Source organism: Oncorhynchus clarkii, chromosome 19 (assembly GCF_045791955.1).
Source record: "Oncorhynchus clarkii lewisi isolate Uvic-CL-2024 chromosome 19, UVic_Ocla_1.0, whole genome shotgun sequence".
Classification (NCBI taxonomy): domain Eukaryota; kingdom Metazoa; phylum Chordata; class Actinopteri; order Salmoniformes; family Salmonidae; genus Oncorhynchus; species Oncorhynchus clarkii.
In genome coordinates this window covers 46054933-46072694 of record NC_092165.1, presented here as the reverse complement: position 1 = coordinate 46072694, position 17762 = coordinate 46054933, and the positions used below count along the sequence as shown (strand labels likewise).

Here is a 17762-nt window from a genome sequence, read left to right as displayed (position 1 = left end):
AAAACAAACTTAGGGAGGAGGCTTCTAATGTTCACATGCATGAAACCAAGGCTATTACTGTTACAGAAGTCATCAAAAGAGAGCGCCTGGGGAATAGGAGTGGAGCTAGGCACTGCAGGGCCTGGATTCACCTCTACTTCACCAGAGGAGGAGTAGGATAAGGGTACGGCTAAAAGCTATCAGAATTGGTCGTCTAGAACGTCTGGAACAGAGAGTAAAAGGCGATAAAATAGCTTCAATGTATAATGTACAGACAAAGGTATGGTAGGATATGAATACAGTGGAGGTAAACCTAGGCATTGAGTGATGATGAGAGAGATATTGTCTCTAGAAACATCATTGAAACCAGGTGATGTCATCGCATGTGTGGGTTGTGGAACTGAAAGGTTGGTTAAGGTTTAATGAGCAGGGCTAGAGGCTCTACAGTGAAATAAGCCAATAAACACTTACCAGAATAGCAATGGACCAGGCATATTGACATTAAGGAGAGGCATGCTTAGTCGAGTGATCATAAGGGTCCAGTGAGTAGTGAGGTTGGTTGGTGTCACGGCGATTCAGACAGCTAGTCGAGCCATGGGTAGCAAGCTAGCATAGGATGGAGGTCTGTTTTTAGCCACCTTGTGCATTTCCGTCGGTAGATTAGTGGGGTTCCGTGTGGTGGAGGGGATCAATCCAATTGGCAAAATAGATATAGTTATAGTGACCCAAGAAAAATGTATGATGAAACTGATGAAGCCTGCCTTTCATTGCCTATGCATTTGCTATTTGAGATGCTAAAGCAGCAGCTCTTGCGCTGTCTGACAGATTTTCTGCTAAAAGGCTCTGTATCTGTATGCTGTACACGTGCGATAAATAAGATGTATAACGAATATACTGTACAGACTGCAATTTATTTTCACCATATTTGCAAATTAACCTGTAGAACTCTCAAACAAAACCACTGCATTTTTTAAATTGTTCCCCTGTAATCAGGGACTGATTTAGACATGGGACACAGGTGTCTGCAATTAATTATCAGGTAGAACAGAAAACCAGCAGGCTCTAGACTTCGTAGGGTCAGAGTTGAGTACCCCTGCTATAGAACTATAAGAATGACTATTCAAATGCATTTACATCAACTAATATTTCCATCAATGAATAGGCTAAAAATCATTATTATTATTATGCAATGGGATTATTTTATTTTTCTCCTGGACCGTTGGCCAGCAGTAATTGTATTTATTGGCTTTTCTATTTATTTTTTGGGCCAAAAGCCGGCTATTACCGGCTAGCAGAAACCCTGCCCTGCATCTCGTCTCTCTCTCTGACACGCACACTGACATCACGCTCTCCTAACCGTGTTGTGTCCCCCTCAGGTGGATCTAGCCACACACTGTGGCTTCATGGGAGGGCTTCAGAGGAACGGCAGCACAGGACACACTGCTCCCTACTACGCTACCTCCACAGTGGAAGTCATATTGCATGTGTCCACACGCATGCCGTCCAACTCTGACGACTGCCTCACCAAAAAGGTACTTGTTAATATTACTCCTTCCAGATCAGTGGTTCCCAAACTTTATAGTCCCATACCCCTTCAAACATTCAACCTCCAGCTGCGTACCACCTTTAGCACCAGGGTCAGCGCACTCTCAAATTTAGTTTTTTGACATCATTGTAAGCCTGCCACACACACTATACGATACATTTATTAAACATAAACATTAGTGAGTTTTTGTCACAACCCGGCTCGTGGGAACTTTATTTGTTCATCAAAAATTGTGAATAACTCACCTCAAATTAATGAGAAGGGTGTGCTTGAAAGGATGCACATAACTCTGCAATGTTTGGTTGTATTGGAAAGAGTCCCAGTCTTAAATCATTTTCCACATAGTCTGTGCCTGTATTTAGTTTTCATGCTAGTGAGGGCCGAGAATCCACTCTCACATAGGTACGTGGTTGCAAAGGGCATCAGTGTCTTAACAGCGTGATTTGCCAAGGCTGGATACTCTGAGCACATCCCAATCCAGAAATCTGGCAGTGGCTTCTGATTAAATTAAATTGTTGCAATTTTGTTGAGGCTCTCTTGTTCAGATATCGGTAAGTGGACTGGAGGCAGGGCATGAAAGGGATAACGAATCCAGTTGTTTGTGTCATACTTTTCAGCAAAGTACCTGCGTAATTGCACACCCAACTCACTCCGGTGCTTCGCTATATCACATTTGACATTGTCCGGAAGCTTGAGTTCATTTGCACACAAAAATCATACAATGATGGAAAGACCTGTGTGTTGTCCTTGTTAATGTCAGTCAGTCAGTCAGAGAAGAGCTCCAACTTCTTAATCATAGCCTCAATTTTGTCCCGCACATTGAATATAGTTGTGGAGAGTCCCTGTAATCCTAGATTCAGATCATTCAGGCAAGAAAAAACATCACCCAGATAAGCCAGTCGTGTGTGAAACTCGTCATCATGCAAGCGGTCAGACATGTGAAAATGATGTCATTAAAGAAAACTTTAAGCTTGTCTCTCAATTTAAAAAAACATGTCAATACATTGCTCCTTGATAACCAGTGCACTATGTTGTAAAAGCATTACATGGTCGCTGCCCATATCATTGCATAATGCAGAAAATACATGAGAGTTCAGGGGCCTTGCTTTAAATTAACTAAGTTAACCATTTTCCCTGTAGTGTCCAAAACATATTTCAAGCTGATAGGCATTCCCTTGGCAGTAAGAGCCTCTCGGTGGATGCTGCAGTGTACCCAAGTGGCGTCGGGAGCAACTGCTTGTACGCGCGTTACCACTCCACTATGTCTCTCTGTAATGGCTTTTGCGCCATCAGAACAAATAGCAACACATCTTGACCACCAAAGTCCATTTGATGTCACAAAGCTGTCCAGTACTTTAAAAATATCCTCTCATGTTGTCCTGGTTTCCAGTGGTTTGCAGAAGAGGATGTCTTCCTTAATTGACGACTCATAAACATAACCGACATATACCAGGAGCTGTGCCAGTCTGTTGACTCATCCACCTGTAACTCATAGAATTCACTGGCTTGTATGTAAAGCAGTAATAATGGTATCTGTTGCTTTTATACATGTCTTACTACTCGAAAGTCGTCTTAATTCTCACTCCAAAAACTCACGTGGCTTATTTTTCAAATTGGCATGTTTTGTTTCTAAATGTCTGCACAAGAGTGAAGGTTTCATCGAGTTGTGAAATACTTCTTTTGCACATATAACACACTGTGGCTGAGGAAAGGCATTACTCTCAATATAAGTGAACCCCGAATCAATGTAGTTCTCATCATATATTTGCGTGTCTTCGATGGTCCAACGTCCCTGTCTGGTGTTCGGTGCTTTCCCGGGTAAGGGGGCAGTAGCTCTTCGGTCGCATCAGATTCACAACTGTCAGTGTCCATGCTAGCTGGGCTAGCAACAAATGTGGAATTACTGATGCTAACATTAGATGTGCTTGTGGAAGCAGAACAACTTGTGTCGTCGACAGGTGCAGGTGTAGTACTGCTGGTAGTAGCAAAGCTGGTATGTGTCTCTATGGACGCCTTACTTTTTTTAACCATTTATCCATTTTCGAGCAAACAGAATGTGCAGCGGCTACATTCGGACCGTTAGTGGAATTCCCGCGAGAGAGTAATGGTTAATGTGATTGGATGTTAATTATTTGACTAGGCTACCTGTATGTGACATTGTGTTGTTATTTCTCTGAACACTAGGTGGTTTAATTTTATTTTTGGCAGTGAAACAAGGCTACTTGTAAAAAACTCACCCAAATGTATAGCCCTGTTGGAAAATATAAATGCACTGTTTGAAAATGTGGGGGGGGGAATATGAATCACCTTTTTATTTGGCGTACCCCCGACGACATTGCACGTACCCCAGGGGGTTTCTTGATGGTGGACGTAACAATGGGCCACATAGAAAATTCAATATGTCTGATTTTTTTATATGAATAAAGACTTGCTAAAGTACTAGAATTCAGCATTTGTGTTATTGTAATTATTTGTAAAAAAATGTTTTAACCAGGTAGGCCAGTTGAGAACAAGTTCTGCGACCTGGCCAAGATAGAGCAAAGCAGTGCGACAAAAACAACACAGAGTTACACATGGAATAAACAAACATACAGTCAATAATACAATGGAAAAATCTGTATACAGTCTGTGCAAATGTAGTAAGATTAGGGAGGTAAAGCAATAAATAGGCCATAGTGGCGAAATAATTACGGTTTAGCAATTAAACACTGGAGTGATGTGCAGAAGATGAATGTGCAAGTAGACATGTCCCTTTGTGCATCCTCTGTGACTCGAGGAAGATTTTAACCAACTGAACCCCAACATTTCTCACAGTTTTCACCATCTTTGTAAAGCCCTAGTTATTTTGTTGCTTTGATAGTCATTTCTAAAGATTATTCTTTTTTAATTTTATTGGTGATTTGTTTTAAGGTAAAAAAAACAACATCAACCTGTCCCTCATTTATGGTCAACACTTATGTAAACTAAACTTTCATTTTAATATGGTGAAACTATTCCTTTTTAAAGGGGCAATCTGCAGATTGCAGTTGATTCATCCATTTTGGAATTCATTCAATGTACCCATTACATCTTGAAGAATATAACTTATAAATGCCTCATGAGCTTAGTTCAACTGTCATACGCCATCAGAACCTAAAATGTAAGCTTCTTTTACAAAATAAAATTGTAAATGTAAAGAAACACTATGTAGCCTCAAAACATGTCCTTGCATCCATATCGCTGTCTGTTAATTTGAGTGGTTACATTTGTCCAGCCCTATCACACTGCTTTTTTTTTACTGAAACGGTTGGGGAGAAAGCTTTTAAATGCTGATTGCTGCTTTAAATAAAACATTCAGAAAAGACATTGAGTCAAATCATAGCGTAGAACCAGCTCACATGCGTTTACACTATTTTGCCGCTTTGTGGTGAAAAAGTGAGTTTGTCGAGCATAACACGTCAACCCTGTTACCCATAGAAATGTTTTAAGAATGTTCATTTTTGGTGAATCTTTCATTCAATTGCCCCTCCCTGTTCCACACAACAAGCTTCCATTCCCCCTGTCTCAAGGGGATTTGGCTGATTAAAGATGATGTTGTCAACGCTGTTAAGGTCAACTGTTACTTTATTAGGCACATAATGTTTTTTTTTATTCAACCTTTTGAGATGGGAAAAAGTGTTTTTCATTCAGTTGAACATGTGGTCTTTATGTCCGATTTGTAAAAATTAGGTGACATAAGTTTTTTTTCACCAAGTTACACTATTCAAAAGGCACTAATTGGTGGATCGACCCATACAAAAAAAGGCTTCAAACAGTGTAAAGAGTGAAATGACTGCAGAACGCTACTCAGTCTATATGTGTGCTGTCTTGGCTCTTCACTCTGTGCTAAACTGAGATCAGGTGGTGTGACTCCTGTGTTCTGGCATTGATTAGTAAACCCTGGGCAGGCCTGAGGAGTAGAGAGAGGAGCAGGCGTGTGAGAAGAGGCATGTGTGGCTACGGTAATGACTGTGATTCCTGGACCTGTTCACCCTTCCTGCCCCCCTCCCTGGGTGCAGTGACTGGGGCCCAAATTCAGCCATTAGCTGACCCTGGCAGGGCAGGGGCCAGGCGGATGCCGGCAGGACCTTTTTATCCCATTCCGGCCGTGACGACGGGAGCGATCGATGGGCGCTTCAGCTGTTTCCCTGGCTGTAGCACACCAGCAGCAGTTAGCATGGAGAAATGAGCTGCGAAGCCCCTGCCCATGCAGCCTATCTTCTCATGCGATGTCCCACGAAGATAGGAAATTCATCAGGTCCTCCTCATATACCACCTCCGCACCACCAACACCTCCCTTCCCCCCTCGCCCCAAAAAACAGTCCTGCACCGACTCCACACTGAACCTGTGCTCGGTGGCTGCGGAAATTAGTTAGCATGCGCAAGATTCGATTTTGGCTAGCTGGTGTGAGGCACTGGTGTGTGCCGTTGGCCCTCTTCGATTCATTTGACTGGGAGCCCCTGTAATTGCACTCCTCTCCTCCCAGAACCCCGCGCTAGCCACAGGCGATACAGAAATTGGCAGCTCGGCAGCGGGTGTGGAGGCTTAAAGGGGGTGGGAGGGAAGGGGATGAGATTGGGATGAAAAAGAGGCTTTATCGGCATCCAGGCAGGAAGTTTCTCTGTCATTTTACAAATAAAACGTTCAGCCTCGCCCACCCGCCCGCTCTCAAGTGCGTACTGTGTGTAGTGGGGTGGGGGAGGCTTTCGCTGGCCAGATTGTCTGTCTGAGGGAAAGAAAGGAAAAAAACGGGCCCCATTTAAACCAGAAAGGAAAATGAGGAAAAAGAATGTGAATTCCTCCAATCCAATTGTGGGCTTGAGGGCAGCAGCTGGTTGTGGTAATATGGTTACAGGAGTGACCTGTGAGGTGGGGGTCAGGCCATGTAGGGTCCTAATGTCAGAGCTAGCGGCACCCGGCGGCCTCACGCTCACTACCAGCCTCAGGCACCATGGCTTAACTGGGCTGCTGCTCTGCTGTTTTCATAATGGACTGTACTGCTGAGAGGCCTGCTCTGCTGTTTTTATAATGGACTGTACTGCTGAGAGGCCTGCTCTGCTGTTTTTATAAGGTACTGCTGAGAGACCTGCTCTGTTGTTTTTATAATGGACTGTACTGCTGAGAGGCCTGCTCTGTTGTTTTTATAAGGGACTACTGCTGAGAGGCCTGCGCTCTATTGTTTTTATAATGGACTATACTGCTGAGAGGCCTGCTCTGCTGTTTTTATAATGGACTGTACTGCTGTGAGGCCTGCTCTGCTGTTTTTATAATGGACTGTACTGCTGAGAGGCCTGCTCTGCTGTTTTTATAATGGACTGTACTGCTGTGAGGCCTGCTCTGTTGTTTTTATAATGGACTGTACTGCTGCGAGGCCTGCTTTGCTGTGTGTTAATGGGATGAGACCCATGGGCCTTGTGGGAGGACACTGAGATGGGGCTGGTTGGTATGGCCTACAAATCACATCTACATTTTCTAACTTATAGGCGATTCACAATATACATTTATATTTTTTTATGTTTTCTCTAAATAAGTGTTGTACAATTTAAAGGTCAAATACACTGCATTTCAAACAGTCAGCATTCATCTAATGAATTCAGGGCTTGTGAAGTTATACCTAGGCTAAATATAAGCCTTCCACAACCATAAGACCCACTTGTAATTTAATTATATTATCAAAATAGTGTAACCTGATTATTTATTTTTTAATAATCACTGATCAAACTTTCAAGTCTATCTATGAAAATGCACCTTTTTGTAAAAAAAAAAAAAAATGATCAGAACCACGTATAATGCACATTCACTAATAATGACTAACTTATTGTAGCAGGCATTATAGAAAATTTAACAAAGATCTCATAAACAATCTCTCAAGCACAAGGCCACATGCTAATGAATAGCCAGCTAATATTTTTATTTCAAGTTTAGCCAACTTGGATGTGTTCCCTAGCTAACACGGTTGAACAGTTGAATTATGAACACACCCATGTGTCTGTCTCCAACTGTTTTAACAGCATGCTAGCCTCTCCACTTTGTTCAAATGTTGACATCAAGTAGCCTACCTTATTTCTCAGAATGAGAGTGAGTTGCCAATTCCTTATAGAATTGTGTTTTAAATGCATATTGCACACTTATAAATCCGACTAGCTACTATAGCAGTCTTTGGCTAAAATGCTGCTAGCAGTACCTGGTACCGCAATGCCGCGAGAGACAAACTGAGCATTCATTTTCCAGAAGCAATATTCACTGATACTCCTGTTTTAGTAGTGCCTGCTCTGCTTGCAATTTGAAGAGTTGAGACATAAAAAGGGTATGGTTAGAAAGTTGTGGTGTAAATTCGACCTTTAACTAATAATGAGGAGAGGCTAAATCAATTGAGCTTCACCGAGCCGAGGGCCCTCGCAAGACCACTCACACTCCAGTCCAACACTCTGTGTTGTTGTCTGTTCACACTGCTATGCTTTATCTTGGCCAGGTCGCAGGTGCAAATGAGAACTTGTTCTCAACTAGCCTACCTGGTTAAACACATTATAATTTGAACTTCACTAAGTCAAATGCCCTCACAAGGAGTCACCTGCACTCTGGTCCCTCGTTCAATGAGCTTCGCCAAGCCGAGTGCACTCGCGCTCTGGTCCCTCACTTTACATTAACCTCACCAGTCCTATGGTGATCAAATCAGTACCACGGATCTGGAGTTTTGGTTGCCCTCAACTGGCTAATTAAAAATCATGTCCAAGGATACCTCACTTAAAACACTCTTATCAACTCAACTCAGGCCTGCTGGTTGTCTCAGCTTTGACCCTCTTAAGGAAGACATCGCTCTGAGCGTGACCTCACTCTGAGCGTGACCTCACTCTGAGCGTGACCTCACTCTGAGCGTACCCTCAACAGGGGCTTCAAAAGTATCCACCCGCCCTGCCTTCCTTTTGGGTCCTTAGGCGGGTCTCAGTCTGCTCCTGTCAGAAGTGCGGTTTCCTGGGGTTTCAATTTGGAGCCCCCTGTGCACAGTTTAACCAGGTCCTCAGAAACGGTCTGCGGGTGGAAGTACACCTCCTGCCAAGCTCGCCAAGAATGTGGTGGAAATTCTACCGTTAACTAATAATGAGGAGAGGCACAATAAACAGTCAATCAAGGTTTTACTTTTATTAAAAACATATTATAATGAGGAGACTGGTTGCCCCGCCCACGCAGGTGAAATGGAGTGAGCGACTCCTGTACAAAGACTACAGGAGCATTTATATAGTCAACCTACCCCATGCAAGCATCTGCAAAACACGTGACCCTATGTATGTGTGTGTGAGGGGAGACAACTGGGTGAAAAGGTTGCCTCAGTCTGTCGCACCTGAGTGAGAACAATAGGGGCCAGAATGACAGGAAGTCACTCCAGACATACTTCCTCTAACAGTAGCTCAACGGTTCCCCCAAGTTGGGCAAGCAAGTGCCTTTGACTGTCGGCCCAGATGATGTATGGTTGTACTGGTCACACACACACACACACACACAAAACATGAATCTTTCACCCAGAAACAGGCTCCAAGCAGAACAATAGCTCTCACTGGTGTGCAGAATAACACTTTGCTCTGTCTCCAGTGAAGCTAAGAGGAACCAGTTAATTTGTGTCAAGTCTTTGGCTGAGTGCCTAGATATCATGGGGTCATTCTACACACAGAGACAGTCAGGCCTCTATTAATGCGCACACACACTTTTCTATCCTATATGAGTTAGTTTATATGGCAATCTCAAACCCAATGCCTAGGCTTAAAAACAGATGTTTTAGTACACAAGCATTAGTAAGGTGAACTTCTCTCTCTATTAAAATAATGTTTGGGTGTCCATATGACTGATTCTGTTGGACCAAACCTCAAATTTACCACTAAACAAAAATATAAACGCAACATGTAAAGTGTTGGTCCCATGTTTCATGAGCTGAAGTCAAAAGTCCCAGAAATGTTCCATACAAACAAAAAGTGTATTTTTCAGAAATGTTGTGCACAAATTTGTTTACATCCCTGTTAGTGAGCATTTATCTTTTGCCAAGATAATCCATCCACCTGACAGGGTGTGGCATATCAAGAAGCTGATTAAACAGCATGATCATTGTACAGGTGCACCTTGTGCCAGGTACAATAAAATACCACATGAAATTGAGCAGTTTTGTCACACCACAATGCACAGATGTTTTGAGGGAGCGTGCAATTGGCATGCTTACTGCAAGAATGTCCACCAGAGCTGATGCCAGAGAATTCAATGTTTGTTTCTCTACCATAAGCTGCCTCCAACATAGTTTTAGAGAATTTAGCTGTGTCCAACTGGCCTCACAACCTTCAGACCACGTGTAACCACACCAGCCTGGGCCTGGCTCCCAAGTGGGTGGGCCTGGCTCCCCAGTGGGTGGGCCTATGCCCTCCAAGGCCCACCCATGGCTGCACCCCTGCCCAGTCATGTGAAATCCATAAATTAGGGCAGAATGAATTTATTTCAATTGACTGATTTCCTTATATGATCTGCAACTCAGTAAAATCTTTGAAATTGTTGCATATTGCGTTTATAATTTTTTTCAGTTTAAATAGTAAGTTGAAATTGCTTGTCAGAGAAGAAGAAGTGATCTCTCATCTTTGTTGTAGACAGTGTCAGGGGAAGAGGCTTGGTATGTGTGTGTAAACCGAGAGGAAGAGTACGAAGAGAGAGGTTTCACTCTCACCCAAGTCTGTCCAAAATAAGCCCCATGCTTTCCCGCCTTTGTCACTTGCCTTCCCGCCTTTGGGGCAACGACTCCCATTGTTGAGGTGGACATATGAGCATCTTGTCATTATATACAGATCTCTAGTGTAAATGAGAAGGTGCACAGAAGGAGCGAAGGAGACGAGGCCAAAAAGTTAACGTAAGAACAAGCGGACATAAAAGCTCAATAATAATAATAATAATTGGATTCTTGCATTTGTATTATCACGCCAAAACCTACATTCGAATTAATGGAATGAATTTGATATATTGCCAAATTTTGAGGGCCAATTGGACAAGGGCCTTTAACTGAAGCCACACATAGGAGAGCTTCTAGTGCCACATATAGCTATAGTACTGTGTAGTAGGGACAGGGATGTGATTCTTCCCCTGATTTAATCATCAATTCCTGCTTTTCTGACATCCTCCTCTATTCATATATCATTGAAATCGACCTTCCCACAAACCAATATCCTCCTTTACCGTGATGGTCCATATTGTCCTGACTCCTAATTTCGCCGTGATGCCGCTCTCCGAGGGTGTCTCAGGGACAGTTGGTATATGCAAAAAACACATTTCCAATTCACGCATGCTTATAATACATACTTGTACATGTATGAAATAGGACAAATATTAGCAGCCACCAAACATTTGTATTGTTATTATTAAACATATTCCCTGGTGTTGGAGAGCTTGCTGAAGGAGAACACAAAGATGCATTAGCATTTACCCAGACAGTCCTGCCTCTTGGTTCAACTCACTCTATGTAAAATGTCTAATGTTAATTAACATCCCTAGGATTTTTGTGGGCAACTTCGACATGCATATTCAACATTCTTGGTTAATTTGTCCCTGTCTGTCTGGTCTGACCTGCGCCTGTACAGATGAGATCAACCAGTGAGCACGACGTTCAATCAGCGGGTTGTGGATTTGTTTAACATTAAACCATTAGCATAATTAAGGGGTTATAATAGAATGTGCTAATTGCATTTTTTGGGTAGCGAGGGCATGTTTTCTTAATGGCTCATTAGACCCAAGTACATTAGCACATGTTTTCTTCTTCTCTCAGCGAGTCAGTCAGCGAGGAGGCTCAGTCTTAGCAGTCATGATGCCACATGATCAGGGACAGGAGTTATTCCTAATCTCTTCACCTAGGCAGGAAATACTCTTTGGCCCTAACTAGGCCCAGTCTATCCTGGTAAGGTCATGTGGTCAAGGATCAACTCTGCCCCATTAATGAAGGATAAAGACCGGTGAGGTTCGAACGGCAGGTCTTTGCCCATCACTCAATGTCCATGTCAACCACAATACTGGGGCAAGAGTGTTCTTTCTCTTTTCTCGCTCCTATGTCTTGGTTCAAAAATAGAGTTAAAATAACAATCTGCCAATTTCCTGTAATTTCTGTCCGAACTGAAGTTGTATTTATGAATAGAACATGGAAATTGGATGCAATTTGGAGTAAAGTTAATTTCCATGATTGGTTTTAAAATGTTTTTTTGTTATTTGAATTTCCAATCAAAGTTGAAATTAGGAGATGTTTTACATTGTCACAACACCCAGAGCTGTGGTAATAGCTAACCTATATATATATATATTTGTTTTTTATAGTAATGACAATATGTTTTTTTAAATGTGATCACCGTTGCTAGCCATGTCTAAAGCGTGTGATTTGTTCCGGTGCAGCTGCGTCACCTGGGAAACGATGAAGTTCACATAGTGTGGTCGGAGCACAGCAGGGACTACCGGCGCGGCATCATCCCCACTGACTTTGGAGACGTGCTGATCATCGTGTACCCCATGAAGAACCACACGTTCTTCATACAGATCATGAAGAAACCACAGGTACTACAGATCAGCTGGTTGGCTGCTCTGAATACTCAATGCAAAACCAATATGGCAGTTTGTCACAATGAGTTTTCAGAGTTTGCTTCTACACTTGGTTGATTATTTTCCATTAAATCCATGTCTGTAATGGGTGGTGTCATAGACTATTTTACTTACATTACATTTTACTTACATTAAAAAAATATAATGGGTGCTATTTTCACAATTTCTCTACTAAAATTGATCAAACACATATTCCCGCACTGCTCCAATCTATCTGACTTTCTCAACAAACCCCTCTTAACTCTCTTTCCCAGTGTCCCACCAAACTAGCTTGTTGGTTTAGTGGGTTAACTGTCTGTCTGCCTGTCCAGCTGTGTGACTCTGAGATGGAAAGTAATGCCCTCCTCTTCCACTACAGTGCATCACCATCACTGTGGGTATGTGCTAGCGAACAACAAATATGGATTTATTAAGGCCAATGCCGATACCGTTTTTTTGGGGTCAAGGAGACCGATGGACAATATCATTAAATTTGAACATTTTGATGACAAAACCGGTGTCTTGTTTTGCAAAGTGCTGCCACCTGTATATGGACATTGTTTTGCCGAACAGTAAATTAATGGACACTTTCAATATGTCTACCTGCCTTGTGTCATTTTCAAATGTGCTATGCAGCAGTAGTAGGTAGTTAAGAAGATGCTGTCCAGCCAGAGGTTCCTCAAGGACAGCTAGCAATGAACGAGTAAGTGGTGCCGGCTTGCAACAGTTTGACACGAGGCAAGTGCACTTGCGCTCCATAGAAGACATCGGCTGCGCCAATCCTCAACGGCCGATAGACTAGCGATGGCTAATATTGGCCAAAAATATTGTCCCAACCAATTATCGCGCCACAAAAGTCTGAAATAGCGATATAATTAATGCCTTACCTTTGAAGATCTTCTTCTGTTGGCACTCCAAAATGTCCCAGAAACATCACAAATGGTCCTTTTGTTAAATAATGACCTTCTTTATGTCCCAAAAATGTCCATTTATTTGGCGCATTTGATTCATAAATACACCGGTTTCAACTCGCCCAACATGCCTACAAAGTATCTAATAAGTTACCTGTAAACTTGGTCCAAACATTTCAAACAACTTTTATTTTCTAAAGACCTTTGACATCTAGTGGAAGCCAAACAAACTGCAACCAGGTTCCTCGTAAATAGTACCTCCCATAGAAAACAATTGGAAAACACAATGACCTCAACAACAACAAAAATTCCCTTGATGGATTGTGCTCTGGGTTTTGCCTGCCAAATCAGTTCTGTTATACTCAGACATTATTCTAACAGTTTTAGAAACTTCAAAGTGTTTTCTATCCAAATCTACCAATTATGTGCATATCCTAGCTTCTGGGCCTGAGTAACAGGCAGTTTACTTTGGGCACGCTTTTCATCCAGACGTCAAAATACTGCCCCCTAGCCCAAAGAGGTTAAAACCACCCAGTCTTCAGCCCAAACCTCCACCATACTCAGAACCCCCCTCTCATTCATATTCTATGGTGTTCTAGAGCTAGATGTCAGTTTGAAGTACGTTCCAATCATTGAAGTGGAGGGACTTTCTGTATAATGAGCTGTTCCATGCAGAGTAGACAGCAGGGTTTATGAAGGGGCTCTGACATTCACGTCACATTCCAGGTCAACCATTATTCAACTCAGCAGATTTAAGATCTCCCAAAAAACCCATCAGCAGACGCGTGTGTCACACACACCAACCACACACACATATGCGTGCTGCTCTCAAACACAGAGAACTGCCATTGTATTTGTTCAATAGAGGTTTTTTCTCTGGTATCGACAGTCATTTCTCTTACTCTACATTGATTTGCATTAGATGTGTGTGATTGTCATGCTAAATAACAAAACTCAAACCTAACTCTAACCCTGTGCCCATTTCAAAGCACACTCATTTCATATGATTTTATGACTTAACCAGCATTTTTTTATAGCATTTTATCTGAATAATATAACATGTTAACTTTCTTCTTCTTTCTTCTTCTTTGTTTCTTTCTCCCTCTATCCCTCTCTCTCCTTCCCCTTGTAGGTCCCTTTCTTTGGGCCTTTGTTCAACGGGGCCATCGTCACTGGAACGCTGCTGCCCAGCCTGGTGCGCGCCACCTGCATCAACGCCAGCAGAGCTGTCAAGTCCCGCCTGACGCTCTACCAGAGCTTGTATCCTTTCTGTTTACTCTTTACTCTGTTGCCTCTACCTTTCCTACAGTCCTGTCTGATCGCAGAGCTTCAGCAGGTAGGTAGGCCGAGGAAGGGTACATTTTTTAATATATTCAAAGATAGGTAATTGGTCAGGATCTATCCATCTATCTCTCTATCTATCTATCTAGCATTGTGAAGATTGTGAGAAATAACAGAAATATAAATAAACGTTTATATACAGCTAGCTAGATGTATATAAAAGTTTATTTGTATTTCTGTTATTCCTCACAATCTTCTTCACAATGCTCATATGAAAGAATTTAAATAATAAACGGGTCGATTGTTGTGATAATGGCATTCGCACTGCCAGTGGTTTGCCCAGGCTATTTCACATGTGGATTGTGTTGGCTGATCTGCATGGTTGAGCGCTGACACTGATCTTGATGCACTGGCTGATTTACATACAGCGATTAGCTGCGCACTGGTTTGAGTTGTGTTACACAGCCCTCAGTAACATGTGCAGATGCATGTGGCTGTCTAGGTCTGTAGTGGTGATCTTATGTGTAACCTGTCTGTCGTCATGTATCATCTACTGACTCTACTGAGTCGTCATGTATCATCTACTGACTCTACTGAGTCGTCATGTATCATCTACTGAGTCGTCATGTATCATCTACTGTCCCTGTAACAGCCTGCCTGTTGTTAAGGGCCTGACTCCAGCTGTACATGTCAGTTGACAAGTGTAATCAGTGATGGAGATTAATTTGCATGTGAATGAGGGGAGGGTTGAGAGAGGGGAGGGACGTTGTTTTTTGGAGCAGGCTTCAGGGGGGGGGGGGGGGGGGGGGGGGGGGGTCTAATCTCCCATAAAGCCTTGCTGCTCTGCCCCTCGCCGGACAGGAACAGGGTATACAGACTAGCCTCACCATCACCACAGTATCTCTCTGCCGGTCACTATGGAAACACCCAACCTCCAGCTTTTGAGGTTGGATCCAAGTTGTGCTCATTGGTTTGCGGTGTGTAAGAAAAGAGGGCAAGGGGAGTGGGCAGTAATGGCAGAGTTGTTTTTAAGGTGAAAACATGCACTGTTTTGTGGGGCTACAGGTGCGGTTATATGAGCCTCATATCAGCCCCTCTCAGGTTCCCTGGGGGCATCAGTGGGACAGCAGAGTGACAGATGCCGGTTACCAGACGCCAAGTGAATTACTCCAGGGTGAGATGGTTTGAGCTGCCACAGGCCAAATCAAATCAAATCAAATTTTATTTGTCACATACACATGGTTAGCAGATGTTAATGCGAGTGTAGCGAAATGCTTGTGCTTCTAGTTCCGACAATGCAGTAATAACAAGTAATCTAACTAACAATTCCAAAACTACTGTCTTGTACACAGTGTAAGGGGATAAAGAATATGTACATAAGGATATATGAATGAGTGATGGTACAGAGCAGCATAGGCAAGATACAGTAGATGGTATCGGGTACAGTATGTACAAATGAGATGAGTATGTAAACAAAGTGGCATAGTATAGTATAAAGTGGCTAGTGATACATGTATTACATAAGGATACCGTCGATGATATAGAGTACAGTATATACGTATGCGTATGAGATGAATAATGTAGGGTAAGTAACATTTATATAAGGTAGCATTGTTTAAAGTGGCTAGTGATATATTTACATCATTTCCCATCAATTCCCATTATTAAAGTGGCTGGAGTTGAGTCAGTGTCAGTGTGTTGGCAGCAGCCACTCAGTGTTAGTGGTGGCTGTTTAACAGTCTGATGGCCTTGAGGTAGAAGCTGTTTTTCAGTCTCTCGGTCCCAGCTTTGATGCACCTGTACTGACCTCGCCTTCTGGATGATAGCGGGGTGAACAGGCAGTGGCTCGGGTGGTTGATGTCCTTGATGATCTTTATGGCCTTCCTGTGACATCGGGTGGTGTAGGTGTCCTGGAGGGCAGGTAGTTTGCCCCCGGTGATGCGTTGTGCAGACCTCACTACCCTCTGGAGAGCCTTACGGTTGAGGGCGGTGCAGTTGCCATACCAGGCGGTGATACAGCCCGCCAGGATGCTCTCGATTGTGCATCTGTAGAAGTTTGTGAGTGCTTTTGGTGACAAGCCGAATTTCTTCAGCCTCCTGAGGTTGAAGAGGCGCTGCTGCGCCTTCTTCACGATGCTGTCTGTGTGAGTGGACCAATTCAGTTTGTCTGTGATGTGTATGCCGAGGAACTTAAAACTTGCTACCCTCTCCACTACTGTTCCATCGATGTGGATAGGGGGGTGTTCCCTCTGCTGTTTCCTGAAGTCCACAATCATCTCCTTAGTTTTGTTGACGTTGAGTGTGAGGTTGTTTTCCTGACACCACACTCCGAGGGCCCTCACCTCCTCCCTGTAGGCCGTCTCATCGTTGTTGGTAATCAAGCCTACCACTGTTGTGTCGTCCGCAAACTTGATGATTGAGTTGGAGGCGTGCGTGGCCACGCAGTCGTGGGTGAACAGGGAGTACAGGAGAGGGCTCAGAACGCAACCTTGTGGGGCCCCAGTGTTGAGGATCAGCGGGGAGGAGATGTTGTTGCCTACCCTCACCACCTGGGGGCGGCCCGTCAGGAAGTCCAGTACCCAGTTGCACAGGGCGGGGTCGAGACCCAGGGTCTCGAGCTTGATGACGAGCTTGGAGGGTACTATGGTGTTGAATGCCGAGCTGTAGTCGATGAACAGCATTCTCACATAGGTATTCCTCTTGTCCAGATGGGTTAGGGCAGTGTGCAGTGTGGTTGAGATTGCATCGTCTGTGGACCTATTTGGGCGGTAAGCAAATTGGAGTGGGTCTAGGGTGTCAGGTAGGGTGGAGGTGATATGGTCCTTGACTAGTCTCTCAAAGCACTTCATGATGACGGATGTGAGTGCTACGGGGCGGTAGTCATTTAGCTCAGTTACCTTAGCTTTCTTGGGAACAGGAACAATGGTGGCCCTCTTGAAGCATGTGGGAACAGCAGACTGGTATAGGGATTGATTGAATATGTCCGTAAACACACCGGCCAGCTGGTCTGCGCATGCTCTGAGGGCGCGGCTGGGGATGCCATCTGGGCCTGCAGCCTTGCGAGGGTTAACACGTTTAAATGTCTTACTCACCTCGGCTGCAGTGAAGGAGAGACCGCATGTTTTCGTTGCAGGCCGTGTCAGTGGCACTGTATTGTCTGCTTGCACTGGAAGCCCAGAGGGGAGGGGAGCCAGCACTGGGCTGGGAAAGACCAGGCGTACCTGGCATTCCTTAGCAGGTGGAGAGCAACACGACAGCCGTATCTATGAGATGAGATAAGCGCTGACCTGGGCTGGCTAAGCTGACGCGTTGGCAGTGTGAAGCAGCCAGCCATGCTGAGGCCCCACATACTGCGGGTCTGGAGGATGAGCTGACAAATGGAGCCTCCCAGCCAATGGACGCTGGTAGTGCCAACTGGTTTCTGTGTGTGTCTGGCCCTCCT

General features: G+C 43.8%; 1 protein-coding gene across 9 annotated transcripts in view; it reads left to right on the top strand.

Annotated features, from left to right (window-relative positions):
• Positions 1 to 17762, top strand: part of LOC139375315 (ral GTPase-activating protein subunit alpha-2-like) — a 186726-nt gene that overhangs the window by 116438 nt on the left and 52526 nt on the right. For all 9 annotated transcript variants that reach the window (XM_071116970.1, XM_071116976.1, XM_071116969.1 and 6 more), the window contains 3 exons: positions 1356 to 1511; positions 11946 to 12104; positions 14172 to 14299. In XM_071116970.1, coding sequence (XP_070973071.1) covers positions 1356 to 1511; positions 11946 to 12104; positions 14172 to 14299 — 443 coding nt within the window. The remainder of the gene's footprint in view (positions 1 to 1355; positions 1512 to 11945; positions 12105 to 14171; positions 14300 to 17762) is intronic.